The sequence below is a fragment of the Sturnus vulgaris genome, chromosome 7 (genome assembly GCF_052056855.1).
Source record: "Sturnus vulgaris isolate bStuVul1 chromosome 7, bStuVul1.hap1, whole genome shotgun sequence".
Classification (NCBI taxonomy): domain Eukaryota; kingdom Metazoa; phylum Chordata; class Aves; order Passeriformes; family Sturnidae; genus Sturnus; species Sturnus vulgaris.
The window spans coordinates 26,235,334-26,250,320 of NC_142249.1; the positions used below are offsets into that span (position 1 = coordinate 26,235,334).

General features: G+C 54.8%; 1 protein-coding gene across 9 annotated transcripts in view; it reads left to right on the plus strand.

Annotated features, from left to right (window-relative positions):
- The window catches only part of TNS1 (tensin 1), a 62,267-nt gene that overhangs the window by 42,168 nt on the left and 5,112 nt on the right, over positions 1-14,987 (plus strand). For 6 of the 9 annotated variants that reach the window (XM_088168223.1, XM_088168215.1, XM_088168216.1 and 3 more), the window contains 14 exons: positions 1,016-1,194; positions 1,451-1,589; positions 3,912-4,004; positions 4,899-4,934; positions 8,208-8,406; positions 9,224-10,092; positions 11,433-11,519; positions 12,138-12,269; positions 12,659-12,751; positions 13,441-13,518; positions 13,621-13,692; positions 13,772-13,940; positions 14,210-14,278; positions 14,606-14,638. In XM_088168223.1, the coding sequence (XP_088024349.1) occupies positions 1,016-1,194; positions 1,451-1,589; positions 3,912-4,004; positions 4,899-4,934; positions 8,208-8,406; positions 9,224-10,092; positions 11,433-11,519; positions 12,138-12,269; positions 12,659-12,751; positions 13,441-13,518; positions 13,621-13,692; positions 13,772-13,940; positions 14,210-14,278; positions 14,606-14,638 (2,248 nt within the window). The remainder of the gene's footprint in view (positions 1-1,015; positions 1,195-1,450; positions 1,590-3,911; positions 4,005-4,898; positions 4,935-8,207; positions 8,407-9,223; positions 10,093-11,432; positions 11,520-12,137; positions 12,270-12,658; positions 12,752-13,440; positions 13,519-13,620; positions 13,693-13,771; positions 13,941-14,209; positions 14,279-14,605; positions 14,639-14,987) is intronic. The other 3 variants (XM_088168222.1, XM_088168214.1, XM_088168217.1) reach the window with 3 other exon arrangements.

The following is a 14,987-nucleotide window of genomic DNA, read 5'->3' on the forward strand; positions in this document are numbered from 1 at the left end:
CTGACCAAGGGGAGTAAAAGTGCTCAACAATTCTATGGGAAAAGTAGAGGGGACAGTGTTGTCACCTCTGCTAGTGGGTAGGAATGTGAGTCCCACGGGTCTCTGAGCTGTGTCCATGATACTCTGTGGGGTTGCTGTGCACTGAACCCGGCACCATCATCCATGAGCCCAGATTATGCTCTTAACCTGGTGACGTGGGATAGAAAATGTGTTTGGGCACTGTCAGGTGCTGGGAGAGTTGAGCTGCCCTGCCCTGTGCCAACTTTGTCCATGTTCCTGGGCTTTATCCCAGCCAATGGGGATCTCCACAGCCCAAGCAAACCATTCTCCTGTGATTACTTGGTCACTCTGTTCTTCCCCCCAGGCTGTGGATGTTGGTGGCTCATACTGCTGGGACCTGGGAAGGATGTTTGGGGGGGGAGATGGAGGGGAGATGCTGATCTCTCCTTTTTGAGAGGCTTTGCACTGGGGACAGAACAGCAGTGGTTTATTAGGGCTCCTTGCACCACTTCTCTGTTGGGTTCTTTCTTCTTGATCCAGTGCTCTGTCTGCCTCAGGAATTCACAAAACCAGGCTTTTTCCACTGCTGTGGTTGAAGCCACATCTGGCTGTGGGAACAGGCATGCAGGCTGAATACAGCTGTCCTTGTGCTGAGTGATTTGGTCCTTTCCCACCATGATGCTTTCAGGAAGCCCTGTTGCTTCCCTGCTCTGCAGGTCTGGGCTCTTTCCCCTTGCACCCACTGCTGGAGGTTGTTGTCCCTGAAAATCTAATGGTGCTTGAGAGGGCTAGTGCAGCAATTCAGCCACTAGCCACAACCCTGCCTTGCTTTATCACCTGCTCTGGGGTCGCTATTGTAGGATATATCTGCTCCAGCTACCCGTGCTGGTCTGGGGGTTTGATGCAGGTGAGTGCTGAAGCTGAGACCTCTCAGGTCAGGCCTGGAGCATCTCCTGCTGTCCCTATCTCAGCTGGCAGCTCCTCACCCCTCTACCACCCTGTGCTTGCCCTGCAGGGGTGCAGTCCCGGGAGAAGCCTCTGGAGGAGAGCGCTGTCCCTGCCCGCAAGCGGACCCCCAGCGACAGCCACTATGAGAAGAGCTCACCAGAGCCCAGCTCGCCCCGCAGCCCCACCGTCCTCTCACCTGAGGTGGTCAGCACCATCGCAGCCAACCCTGGAGGGAGGCCCAAAGAGGTGTGCTGGAGTAGAGGAGTGCTGGGGTTGGGGGGTGGCTGACTGGGGAGACATGCCTCCAGGGAGAGGAACGGCTTGGTCAGCATTCACAGCATCCCTAGAGTTGGGGATCAGTGATGGTTTTTGTGGTGGTGGTGGTAGTTAGCAGGGAGGAGATGAAACCTTTCCCTTTGTCCCCTCTGCCCTCTCCTTGGGGTGTCCTAGAGGTTTGTGCCCATCTAGGGATGGGACTGACCCTTTCTCCTGCTCTCCCCAGCCTCACCTCCACAGCTACAAGGAAGCCTTCGAGGAGATGGAGGGTGCCTCCCCTACCAGCCCACCCTCCAGCGGCGGTGAGATTTCTCCCCCCATCCCAGCCTTCCCTGTGTCACCACAAACCCCTTACTCCAACACCTGTAAGTGCCATGGCTCTGGGAGGCAGAGGGGCTCGGTGGGTGGCTCTGGGCAAGCCAGAAATTTGCCAAGGGTCAGACAACTCCAGGTTCCAGACACCCACCGCCATGTTAACCACTCCTCCTCTCCATCCTCCTTCCTCTTCCACATCCTGCCACTCTGTGCTGCTGTCAGCATCTCACTTCAGCATCCATGCCTGGTACCCTCATCTTGGGTTTTTCCCACCCTCCACTCTCTGGGGTGGTTTTTTGATGGGATCCCAAGGTGGGATGAGGAGAGAAGCATGCTTTCACCCTATCCCAGTCCTGCATTTCCCCATTTTTCCTACTGGCATGGCATGAAGAGAAGCAAACCTGTGGTGGCAGGCAAGTTGGGAGGGAGGCAGGAGGGACTGAAGATCAGGAGGGCAGACTCACACACCTTGTCACTTCTTGTAATTTCAAAGGCAGGAGGGGAAAAAAGGCTGGGATGCATGCTCTTTGCAGGGAGCTTGTCTCTACTCCTCCTGTGCAGCATTTCTGTTCTGACTTACCCTGTCTAAGTCACGGTGGGTTTGTGTGGACTGGGTTTGTGTGACCAGCTTGAGCAATGAACCCTGAGGTGCAGCCACACATCATCACAGCATGACTCGGGCCAGAGCAATGCAGTGGAGCAGCCAGTCAACTGGGAAACCCATTAAAAAGATGGCAGACCCCATTCCCTCTAGAACACCTCTGTAGGCTGAAGGCTGAGGGATGCTCTAGGTTTGGGGATACTTGGGCTGAGCGTAGCCCCCTCTGATGCCATGTCCTGGTTGCAGTGAAGCCCCCTGCCCCCACAGCTCAGCCTATGGTGCTTGGGGTTGTTTTCTTCTGTACTGTTGCTCTTCCTTCCCTGCAATCCTCTGATGTTTGAGCCCTGTCTCTTGGGATGAGGAGATGAGTGTGGGAGCATCTCTGGGGTGCTTGGCAGCTTGGAAATGACCCTTTTTTTCCTGGGGACTGAGAGCTCGGCCCTGAGGCAGCAGCAGCTCCTTTGGCAGTGGGTCAGGGCTTTGGGGGATGAGTCACTTGCAGAGCTGACAGGGAACAGCCTGGCTGGGGTCGTGGCCCTGAGACAGTGCTGCTTATCCAGCACCAGCCAGGGAAGCCTGGGAAGCTTGAAGTTGCAGCTTTCAGGCTTTGGCAAAGTGGCCTTGGGGGATACAGGAGCAATTCCCCTCTGTGTGGGGGATGGTGGTCCCAGCAGAATTCCTGGCCCTATGAGGACCCTGCTGCTCATCAGCCAACTGAGGTGTGAGTTGACATTGTGGCTTGGAGTCAGCTGGATTTGAGGAAATCAGACACCCACTGGGGAAGGTGCTGCTGTCTTAGTTTCCCAGGGACTTGGCTGCTCAGCTGCTCCAGCCCCAGGCTGCTGGGTGGACCTGACCTCAGGGCAAGGGTTTGGTTTTCTCTAGACCTCCCACCACCCACTGCCTCCCAGCCTTGCCACAGGCCCTGTGCCTGTGCCACTAGTCAGAGACATTCAGACACTGCTGGAAGCTCGTGCCCTTTGGTCTCTCCTGCTGAAGGTGATCCCCTGAGGTTTCCACTGATATGGGAAAATACAACATCAGGGAGATGGGGGTAGCAAACCCAGTGGGTAGGAGGGGAGAGTAGGTGCAATCTGCTTGGGGTGGTCTGCCCTGCCCTGTGAAACCCCACTGCCATCCATATCATAGCCATACACACATATGCAGCTCCTCCTGGTGTGTATGTCTGGGCACAGAGGTAGAGAACTCACATGTACATTGCCACCCCTCTGTGTGAACATCCTCATCCACCCATTGAGCTGGTCTGGAGGGCAAGGGTTTTTTGGCAGTCCTTCTGTCCCTTTTGTGGGGATGATGAGCTGCTCTGGGACAGCTGGATTCTAACTTAGCCAGATGTGGGGATTGGCAGAAAGGAGTAGAGCTGGGTTGGGATGGCTGCTCACATAGGGGAAATGAAAGGAGCTTTATGCCTTTATGATGGAACTTCATGGGGTTGGTGCTGGGAGATCGGGTCTGGGCCTGTCCTGATGGGAGTTGTCCTCTTTCTCCATCCTGCCACCTTTGCAGTGGGGCAGGGTGCTTGTTCCCAGTGACCTCCCACCCTGTGTCCTGTCCCAAATGAAGAGGGAGATCAGTATTCTTCTCCAGGGTGTTGCTTCATACGAGGACATCTCGTGTTCTCAGCAGCCCTCCCTTGCAGCCAGTGGATGGGATGGACTGTGGGGGCTCTGAACCCATGGACATCTCCAGCCTTTCTGAAGTGTCACCTCCCACCCCTCCACTAACACTCTTGTGTCCAATGTGCCGACAGTGCGTTCTCCCCCTGGCCTGGCCAAGACTCCGCTCTCAGCACTGGGGCTGAAGCCCCACAACCCGGCTGAGATCCTGCTGCATCCCGTGGGAGGTGAGTGTGGACACGGGGACTGCAGGCACATGCTTTGTGGCGGCATCTGTGAGGATACTCCGGAGGGGTCCCTAGTTTGGAGAAGGCACTTCCACCTCCCTTTTGGGGCTAGGTGGATGTGGGGGTCCTTGTCACCCTTTATAGGGACTCTGGGACTGTGTAAGTGTGGGGGATGTTGGTGCTGCCCTAGGGGGCTCAGCACAGTAGAGTCTTCAGTGGTGAAGGCTAGATAACCCTGTGGCCCTGTTTCCTGTCCAGCCCCATATTCTTACCTCTCCCACCCCCTACATTCCTTCTCCTCCCTAGGACAGCTGGAGACAGTTTGCTCTCTGGGAGCTGAGCCTGTCAGCCAGAACAATATCCAGAGCTCTTTCCATCCTGGACAGCAGTCTCTGAGTGCAAAGGCCCTGCTGTCCTGAGGACGTGTCCTGGAGTAGCCTGCCAAGCCAGACCTTACTGCTCCCCAGCCCCCAGGCCCCCTTCCTGAGGCAGCTCAGGACTGAGTGTAACTTCCCCAAACCCATCTGAGCCTGGGGGCCACAGGTTGATTGAGGTTGCATTGCAAGACCCTTCTTGGGTGAGCTGATGTTTTTTTGGTGCTTGCTGGGCTTCTTGGAGTAGGTCTTTGGTCACTCTGCTGCACTGTTCCCTCTTTACTATCTGAAGCCAGTCTCCTGGGTTTTGGACATAATTTCTGGGATGTTGATGTGGGGATGTCTGAGGCCGAGTTTCAGTTTGGAGCACAGTGCTGGGAGGTGTGGGGGCTCTCCTTTGTGCTCTGTGTGCCCCTGCCTGAGCAAGGCAGAGCTGCTTAACTCTGATTTCTCTTTCTGTCTCGCACCTCCCTTCCTCCTCTTCCCACTCCCATCGCTCCCTTGCCCCTCCATCTCTCAGAGCTAGAAGGGGAAGCGGGTGGTGACTCTGAAGAAGGTAAGAAAGGCTTTTCTTTCTGTATCTCTTTTCCTCATGCAACCTCACTGTTGGGACTGTCACTCAGAGCAGGCCCAGGTGTCTGCTCCAGGAGCCTTCCCTTGCGCTCTCCCTCAGGGATGTAGGAGCCTGAGCCTTGCCTGTCTTGCTCCCTTTAGAGGAGGGGCACATCAAGCCTTGTGTCGTGGTTGGATTTCTCAGTGTCCAAGTTGGACCTGAAAGTCTGTCACATTGTGTGGCAGTCATCTGTGGGGACTGAGAGCTCTTTGTCAGTGAGTGCCATCCTTGCTGGTGGCACGCTGGGGATGCTGGCACGCTACGGGCAGCTTTGGATGAGTCTGGCAGGGATCTGGGAGCAACAGCCCCAGTTTTAGTCTCATTCCCTCCCCTTTTGGCTTTGCTGTTACCATTCAGAGTGAAAATAAACCAAAGTGCAGCACAAAAGGTCAGCAGGCGCAGAGGCCACCAGTGTGTTGCCGGCTCAGCTGGCTGGGCAGTGGTGCAGCACCAGCAGCTGGTGCACATCTTCCACCCTCCAGGCAGCTGCTCAAATTCCTCCCACCTCTCCTGCGCCACTTTGGGGATGCCAAGGATGGGGCTGGGATGTCAATTCAAGAGTGGCTGTGCTGATGGTGCAGGCACTGTGGGCTCTGGGATGGCACATCCCGTGTGGGGACAGAGCCTTTGGGAGTGGCTGTGATTGCTTGCAGTGCTGCCTGCTAGGTAACGGTTGTTGGGTGGTTTTGCTTCCTCCTTTAATGAATTTTTGAGCCCTCAGAGCTGGGATGAGGAACTGTATGTTCAGGATGGGTTTTGGGGAAAGGATGTCTCTTCTTGGTGGGTGTGGTGCTTCCTCTAGCCCTAGCAGCCATCAGCATTTCTCCTTGGAAATTTCTCAAATGCACACAACCAAAACCTGAACGCTGTGTGATACTGAAGAAAGTGTTTGCTTGAAAAAAGTTCTACTTTTAGAACTGATATTTCAGTGATGGCTTTTTGGATACATTGAAGGAAGCAAAGCTGAGATAAAACCAGGCTTTTCCCCCATAAATTCCCCCAAGCTTTACCATTTCCGTGCAGCTTTAAGCCTCCATAGACTCAAACATTTCCTCTCCTCTCCTTCCCACTAAACCCTCAGGAGCTCAAGCTGTCCTGCATCTCTGTCCCCTTGCATGATTGTTGATCCCCAAGCAAGGATGTCCAGTGACCCTGCACTGCCCAGGCTGAGTGGCCACCATGGGCCCTTTGCTCTGCTTCATCCTCTCTAAAATGGTATTTTTGGGCATTGAAATCTATGGTTCTGAGAAGGGACTGGTGCTTTGGCTAAGGACTCGCTGCCCTTAGCCACACATTCCAGGAGCCACACTCCAGGAGGGGCAGTCCCTGCCTCTGCATTCTCTTCTAGCAGATCCCAGCTGGAATGGCTGCCCTGTATATGGGGTTGGAAGATGCTTTGGCAGTGTGGGAGCTCAGGATGTGGCTGTCAGCTCTGAAGAGGCTTTAAAACAGCCTGACACAGAGGCAGCACTGGGGATTTCTGGCCAGAGTGCAGCCCTGCTTGGATTTGGGATTCCCAAACAAATACCCATCTCCTTGGTGACTCAGAACTTCTCTATTTTCCCACCCATTTTCCCATCTCCAGAGTCCCTTCCAAGAAAACACGAGAAGGCAAGATCAGATTTTGCAACCTAAAAAAATTCTGCCTGAAACTTCTAACTTCTCTTTTCTTTTCTCCTGTGCTATATTGAATCAATGTACTGGAACATGTGCCCATGGCCACACACCTCACTGTGGCACAGCCGCCAAGCCCCCTGCTCCTGCCTTTTTAGGAGGGGCTGGCATTTTCACAGCCCTATGGTCTTAACCTCTTGCAGGCTGACTCATATATACTGTCTGGCTAATTTTAGTCTAGGCTGGGGAGCTGGGAAGGGGAAAAGTGAGTAGCTGTGAAATTAATTTAATTACCTAAGCTGCAATGAATTTCTTGCAGCTGCCCTGGGTAGTGCCTCATCCCCGTCACCCAGGATGTCCTGCTTTAGATGCTGGTACCCAGCCTGTGTCACGGTCCATCCTCTGATTTTGGCTCAGACCTTTCCTGGGGTTATTGGCCAGGGACATCAGCCCAAGGGAGGGACTCCTCCTCCCCTCTCCACAGACAGGGCACAGAGACGCTGCAGGAGAAGGAGTGGGACCTATGACAGTCTTTTTCCTTGTGTGTCTCTGCTCCAGCTCTGAACGTGGAGCTGTGCATTGGCGTTGCTGACTGAGAGCAGGCCAGCTTGCCAGCAGGCTGAGCCAGAGCCCGGCTGTTATGACTAATAACAACAATAATAATGTTTGCCATGCTAATTACTACTGCAGAGCTGCTTTGGGCATGGCCAGCCTGGAGCAAGACTGCCTGGCCCACAGGATTTGATGCCAGTGGATCTTGCGTAGGGCAAGCTGAGGTGTGACATGGCTGTGTGGTTGGGGGAACGGGACTGAAGCTGCAGCCCCTTCCCCTGGTGCAGCTTTCGGTGGGGGCTGTGGGGGCTGTTGCAGGGATGGGGACCAGCCTGGATGGAACAGGAGGAAGGGAGCAAGGTATGAGAGAGGACTGGGTCTAGTGTCTGCCATAGCCAGTAATGGCCAGCCCAGCCCCCTGCTCCTGGCACGGGACAGCTTGGCGGCTCTAAAGGAAAATTGCTTTTCTTGGTCGTGCTCATAGGCTCCAGTTTCAAGCTGGGCTGGGACTGAAAGTGTTGGATGCTGCAGTGGAAACAGCCAGAGTTGCCCTGTGGTCTGCTGCTGGAGATGGCTGGCAGAGGTGGGCCACAGAGGGCAGGGACCACAGGGCATTGTCATCAGTCCCATGTGAGTCAACGCAGGCTGGGCCGAGTCACTTGCTCTATTTTTAGAGACTGTGGAGGAACAGGGAGCAGGATGTGATCTCTTTGGCATCCTGGGTGGGAGGGACGCTGACTTAGAGCAGGGTGAAGGGGCTGTGGCAAGCAAAGGGATTGTGGTCCCATGTTCCAGTCCCCTCAGGAAAAGGGGTGACCCCCCCCCGTGCCCTGGCTGGGGTCTTCAACATTCTTGAAGCAACTTCAAGGTCTTGAATGAGCCAGATGTGTTTTTGCAGAACTCCTGGTGGAAGAGGTAGGGGGAAATGTTCAACTTGAGGAGGTCAGCTCAAGCACCTTCACTCGCATGGAATGCGGATCCTGGGAAGGGTGTGGCCCCCTTCCCATACAAGCTGTAGGCTCATCTGTTTCCATTTCTCTTTCGCTGCAGAGCCCAGGAGCTATGTTGAGTCAGTGGCCCGTACGGCCACAACGGGCAGGGGAGGGACACTGCCCGCTGCCCAGCCTGCTGTCCAGCCCGCTGTCCAGCCTGCAGGCCCAGAGGTGCCCACCAGGAATGGCACTTTCTCCAACTCCTTCATCGCCCCCAGCCCTGTCTCCACCAGCAGCCCTATTCACAGCATGGATGGGTAAGACAGAGGGTGCAGGTCCCAAGGACTGGTGGGGCTGTGGGGCTGAACACTGCCTGGTGCACAGGCTTAGAATCACAGTCACAGAATCATTAATCATCTCTATCATCCAAGATCATAGAGTCCAACCTTTGACTGAACACCACCAAGCCAACTAAACCAGAGCACTAAGTGCCATGTCCAGTTGTTTCTTGAACATCTCCAGGGATGGTGCTTGTTCCCACATTGAAACTGCCTTTGCAAAGACTCTCATCTCTCAATGCAGGGTTTGGGTATCCCAGTCAACTTCAGTACACTTCAGTGCCTTGAGGACACAAATCTGGGTCACTGCTGGTCACCTGATGGTTATTGGACTCTTCAGAAACCTCTCAGTGGGAACCTGGCCCCTGGAGTGGGAGGAGGGATGGGTTGTGCTAACCCCTAGCCCTGGGTTAGGTTGAGCATTAGTCCTCTGGGGTGAGATGGACCCATTGTCCGTCTCCCCTGTCCATCCTGCCTATGAGGTGTTCTGCAACCACGCAGGCTGGCAGGGCAAAATAAACCAGGTGTTTGGTGGGAGCAGAGCTGGAAAAAGGCTCTGTTCCCCAGGAAGTTGTATTTTGAGATGGAACTGGGATTCATGGTGGAGCTAAAGCTGCCTCTAGTTGCTTCCATGAAGCTGACTGGACCCATCCCACGGTTGCCTGTGAACAGCCAAATAGCTGACTGGCTCTGTGCCTCAGTTTCCCTGTATGCCACATGCAGGAGGGTGCCAGTACTAGTCAGCAGCAGAAATGAGCAGTGGAACTGAATTCTACCTTTCTTCACCTCTCCTCAGGGCCTCCCTCCGCAGCTACCCGTCAGAAGGCAGCCCCCATGGCACGGTTACACCTCCCCATGCCTCAGCTGAGCCCCTGTACCGGTCGCCTGTTGTCTCGCAGATGCCCTCTGCTCACAGCAGCTACCAAAACTCGTCTCCATCTTCCTTTGCAATGGTCCAAGGAGGGGTCCCGGGCTCAGCATACAGCACCCCCGACTATCCTGATGGCCGAGCTGGCCTCCAGCCAGAACCCCAAACTCGGCCACAGCCACAGGTCAATGTGGTGGGGGTGCACACCGTGCCAGGGAGCCCCCGCAGCCTGCACCGGACAGTGGCTACCAATACACCGCCCAGCCCTGGCTTCGGGCGAAGAGCCATCAACCCCAGCATGAGTGGTGCTCCCGGCAGCCCCGGGCTGGGCAGGCACGCTGTGATGGCCCATGGCAACCTGGTGGCCCCACCAGGGAGCCCCAGCCTGTCCAGGCACCAAGCAGCGGCAGCCACATCCCCTGGCAGCCCCCTGTATGGCTACTCCAGCCCAGAGGAAAGGCACCTGACACTGTCTCGGCAGAGCAGCTCCTCTGGCTACCAGCCCCCCTCCACGCCGTCCTTCCCTGTCTCCCCAGCGTACTACCCCGGCACGAGCACGCCACACTCCTCCTCCCCAGACTCGGCTGCCTACCGCCAGGGCAGCCCCACCTCGCAGCCTGCTCTGCCTGAGAAGCGGCGGATGTCAGCTGGGGACCGCTCCAACAGCCTCCCCAACTATGCCACTGTCAATGGCAAGGTGTCCTCACCCCTCTCCAGCGGCATGTCCAGCCCCAGCGGTGGGAGCGCTGTCGCCTTCTCCCACACTCTGCCGGACTTCTCCAAGTTCTCCATGCCAGGTAAGGGATGCTCTTGGAGGTCCCCGTGTCCCCCTGCCCTACTCAAGGCTCTCCCCTCCTCCCCCTTGCTGGCCATCAGGAAAGGGATTACAGCCATGTCCTGATTTACCCCTCCTGTCCATCCGCAAACCAAAGGCACCGCTGGGGCTGGGGCCATTTCCTGCGCTTTCTGACAAATCCAAACAGGAAAAACACCGACAAGCATCTCTGGCATAAACAGCTTCCAGAGATGTGTCTGAGGAGATCAAAGCTCCTGGAAGCAATTTTTCTCTGCCGTGGGGATGCACTGACCTCTTGGTCCCATTCCCAGAGGGCTTTACCCCACTGAGACCCCGTTGTGGCGCTGCCTCTTCATTTCAAATGGTGCCGTGCCCCAGGTGCCATCCTGCCTGGAACACTGTTGCCAGCTCCGGTTACAAACACCTTGGTGACGTCAAGATTGGGCTGATAGCACCAGGGGAATAAAGCTGTGGGGCAGTGGTGGCTCCAGCTGCTGGGCCAGTCTCTCTGCTGAGCAGGCAGCCCTTTGTGGACACACTGGCACTCCTCCTGGCCCCTTGACTCCTGTGGCCAGGGACCTTTCCCAGCGGGGAAGCATGAGCAATTAAAACCTGTAACAATTAACAAGCAGCTTGGACAGGGGAGTGATCCCCTGCCTCTCTGAAGGTGACCAGATTGCTGAGGGCTGATAATATGTCTCCAGCAGAGATGTTATCCAATCCTCTTGGTTGTTTGCCTGGTTGTTTTTGGAAAGCAGGTGGTTGTAAATGTTGCCTGAGTAAATGACAGCTTCACAGCCAGAGGACCAGCTCCCTTTGGGGCTGTGCCACTGGTGGGCACTGAATAGGGCACAGTCAGGCTGGGGCTGGGGCTGCTTTGCCCAGGGCAGATTGACCTGTCCAGTTCCTCTTCACAGAGCAAAGATAGGGGATGAAATTTATTTTTATGAAGTGTGATCCAAATCTTGAACGTTAGAGAGCAGTGAAGGTCCTCTGCAGTCAGGATCTTCCTGGCACCTCCAGACATACCTCTTTCCTCCAACAGTTTTTATTTCACCTGGCCAGCTTCTTTTAAATGAAGAACTCCCATTTTGTCTCTGGTTGTGTGCCATAGGGGCTCATCTGTCACACAGCCCTTCAAGGGCCTTTGAGCTTGGATTTAGGTTTAGATGCTCAGCAACCCCATAAGCTCCAGGTAGTCATCAGCCTGTCTGGGTGTGGGGAACTGGGCTGAAGTTAATGCACTGTGCTGATCTGAAAGGAGGGGGATATATCAATGCTTTGGCTGGATGTAGAGTTTCAGCATCTTTTAACATTTTTATTGTCTTCCCTTTCTTGCAGACATCAGTCCCGAGACTCGTGCCAAGGTCAAGTTTGTGCAGGATACTTCCAAGTACTGGTACAAACCAGACATCTCCAGGGAGCAGGGTGAGTAGATGACACAGGGTTGGGATGTCTGGGATCACAGGGATTAGCAAGGATTTCCCTTATGGATTGGGTTGAGAGTGAAGGTGAATAATGACTGTTCAGGCTGTTTCAGATGGGGGTTGAGGCCCTGTTCAGCTGCAGGTTTGTGTGATGTGGGGTCTTCAAACCTTCCTCTTGGTAGAGGAGCTCCAGTCCCTGCAGTGCGCAGTGGATCTGTGTAGTTCAGGGTACAAAACACCTGGATCTTGAGTTGGTAATGCTCAGAGGTATCTTGGAAACATGGCTAAAATGAATGGGGAGAACAAGGGGGCGGAAGGATGCCTTCAGGGGCGTGGTCCCAGCATTTGGGCCTTGGTTCCTGCTTGCTTTCCAGTACTTCGTTGCTCAGAGGTAGGCAGGGTGGGAATTGGAGATGCCCACACGAAGGTGGTGGACGTGGGGGGAGATGAGCCTGTGCCTGGCAGCACATCCAGATGTGCAGGAGGCACGGTAACGTTGTGGTGCCTGGCTATGAGATGTGCAGCTGGGGCACTTCGTCCCAGCCCACACCTGCTGGTGTCTTGAGGGTATGTTGGTTCTCACTGTGCCATCTCTGAGCTCTGCCTTTCTCTCCTGCAGCCATTGCCCTGCTGAAGGACAGGGAGCCGGGGGCTTTCATCATCCGAGACAGCCACTCCTTCCGGGGAGCCTATGGCCTCGCCATGAAAGTTGCTTCTCCGCCTCCCACGGTCATGCAGCAGAACAAGAAAGGTATTGTGTGCCCTTCTCCTTCCCACGCTGAGATGCTTTCCATCGTTCAGCCGGGACTAGCAGGCAGCTGGGGCTGCTGCGCCAGTCATGCCCTTGGGTATGTGCTGATGTGGCAGGATCCCTGCCTCCCAGGGCACAGGGAAGCACCAGACACTCTCTGCCCTGAGCTGTGGAGGGCTCAGGAGCACCTACATCTTGGACTTTGGTAGAATGAAATGGATACAGCATCTCCAGCCCACCAGCTCTTTGGGGGAGTTTGGCTTGTGGTTGACCCTGTGCAAAGGGACAGATTTGAGGAGGGTGTGAGCTGGAGCACTGGTTTCTTCATAGTACTGCATAGTAATAGGAGGAGGGTGGCTCTGGTTTGAGAACATCTCATTTCTTCCCAGGAGATTTGACCAACGAGCTGGTGAGGCACTTCCTCATCGAGACTAGCTCACGAGGTGTGAAACTAAAAGGATGTCCCAACGAGCCTAATTTTGGTAAGTGCTCCCAGCATGCTTTCCACATGTGGGGTTGGGCCTTGCCTTCACCATACTGTCAAAGCAGAACTGTTGGGTGTCTGGGAGAGCTGGTACTGCCTCTTGTCCTTGTGTAACTGAATCCTGTGAGCATTTGGAGCCTCTACGTTCATGCACACACATGAGAGCACACAAACATGCCCGTATACATAGGTACATACCTTTCTACACACATACAGGACAACTACATACATACATATAGGACAACTGATGCTGCTGGGAGGGTGGAGGGCAGGGTCTCCCCTTTTTCCATTTATTTCATGACTAATGTTGTCTGAGGAGCTGCACGAAGACCTTTGTTGCATTTTTTGTTCCTAAAGTGGCCCTGGTGGCTCTGTCCCTTCCCTGAGCACTCTGTAGAGGGCTACATCGTGGTTTCAGTGGGAGGAATTGCCACGTGTTGCATTAGGACCATTAGTGAAGAAATGCACCTAAAAACCTGTTTCCATCCACCCAGAGCAGTGGTGACTAATCAGGGAAAGCTGGAGTTTCTTATTCCTTTCCTTGGTTAATGGTTATCATACTTGGGATTGTGCGGTTCCATAGCCCAATGATTTTGTAAAAGGATCATTGTATGGACCCAGCAGGTGCAAACAATTCTTCATCTTGCCACACTGGCCCTGTGCTGACCATCTTCCCTCTCTCCCCAGGCTGTCTCTCAGCGCTGGTGTACCAGCACTCTATCACACCCTTGGCCCTGCCCTGCAAGCTGGTCATTCCTGACCGAGGTAAGAGCTAGGACCAGAAGGCATTGCATCTGTCCCCACAGCCTGCAGGGAGGGGGTAGGTTTCCAAGCAGGGAGCACCAGTAACTGTCCTGTCTCTTCTAGATCCCATGGAGGAAAAGAAAGACTCTGCGTCAGCCACCAACTCAGCCACAGACCTCCTCAAACAGGGTGCAGGTGAGCTGAGAGGGGTTGTCATGGGGTGAACTTGGCTTGGAGTTCTGGTTGACCCCCTGTCTGCTGTCTCCCTTTCCAGCCTGCAATGTCCTCTTCATCAATTCTGTGGAGATGGAGTCCCTGACAGGCCCCCAGGCCATCTCGAAGGCTGTTGCTGAGACGCTGGTGGCTGACCCCACGCCCACAGCTACCATTGTTCACTTCAAAGTCTCTGCACAAGGCATCACCTTAACGGACAACCAGAGGAAGTAAGAGCCTCCAAGGCCACATCTCTGGCCAAAAGCTAGTGTTAGCTTGTTCCCAAAGCCGACACGGCCATGATTCAGAAAGGGTGTTGGTGAAGGATGTCCCTGGGATGGCATCAACCTGGTCATGGGCATGGCTGGACTTTGTCCCTGACTCTTGGAACATCCTATGGGAGACCCTATGGCAGTGTCCCCTGGGCTGGTGGAACTGGGTTGGGGTGGGGCAGTGGTGGAGTCTCCCTGGCCCTCACATTCCCTGTTTTGTGTTTCAGATTGTTCTTCCGAAGACACTACCCCCTCAATACCGTCACCTTCTGTGACTTGGACCCCCAGGAACGAAAGTGAGTGCCCTAACCTGAGGGGAACCCCAGCCCTTTCACTCCTCTAGCCTCCTGGGATGCTTGGAGCAGGGTCTTTGCTTGCTCTCTCCTTTGCTCTTACAGAGAGCAGGAATGCAAGGTCCTCTTGGATACTGTGGTGCAATGCCAGCTTCTGGTGTTTTTGGTGTCTCCAAGCACCTTTATGCTGAGGAAGAGATGCATCATTTTTCCATAAAGCCAAGCGTGTGCAAAGCCAGGCTGGCCTTCCAGTGTTGGCCCCCGTCATGGCCCTGTCTCTCTGTGGGGTGCAGGAGGGATCATCTCTCACACCTTCTCTTCTCCTTGCAGGTGGACTAAAACTGATGGCAGTGGCCCTGCTAAGTAAGTACTTTCTGTGCTTCCCAGCAGATTACTCCAGCTGCTGTCGAGGTGGCTTCTGCCTGTGTTTGGGCATTGGCTAGGAGATGCTCTGTGCAGGGCATCCTGGCTGCGTGTGAGATGGGCTCAGCTCCTCACTGCAGGAGTGTTTCACCCAAGCATCGTTTTGGGGACTTTGGATGTGTTTTTCAGCCCCAAGTTTCTGGTCAGAGCAGGCATGGCTCTTGCTGAACTGACCAAACTGGAAACTCTCCCAACAGAGTCATTGGGAACCAGCTTATGGAGCAGAGCTGGGGTTATGTGAGCTACTGGTTATCTCTTCCCTTTCTTCTTGCCCCTTCCTGTCCTGACC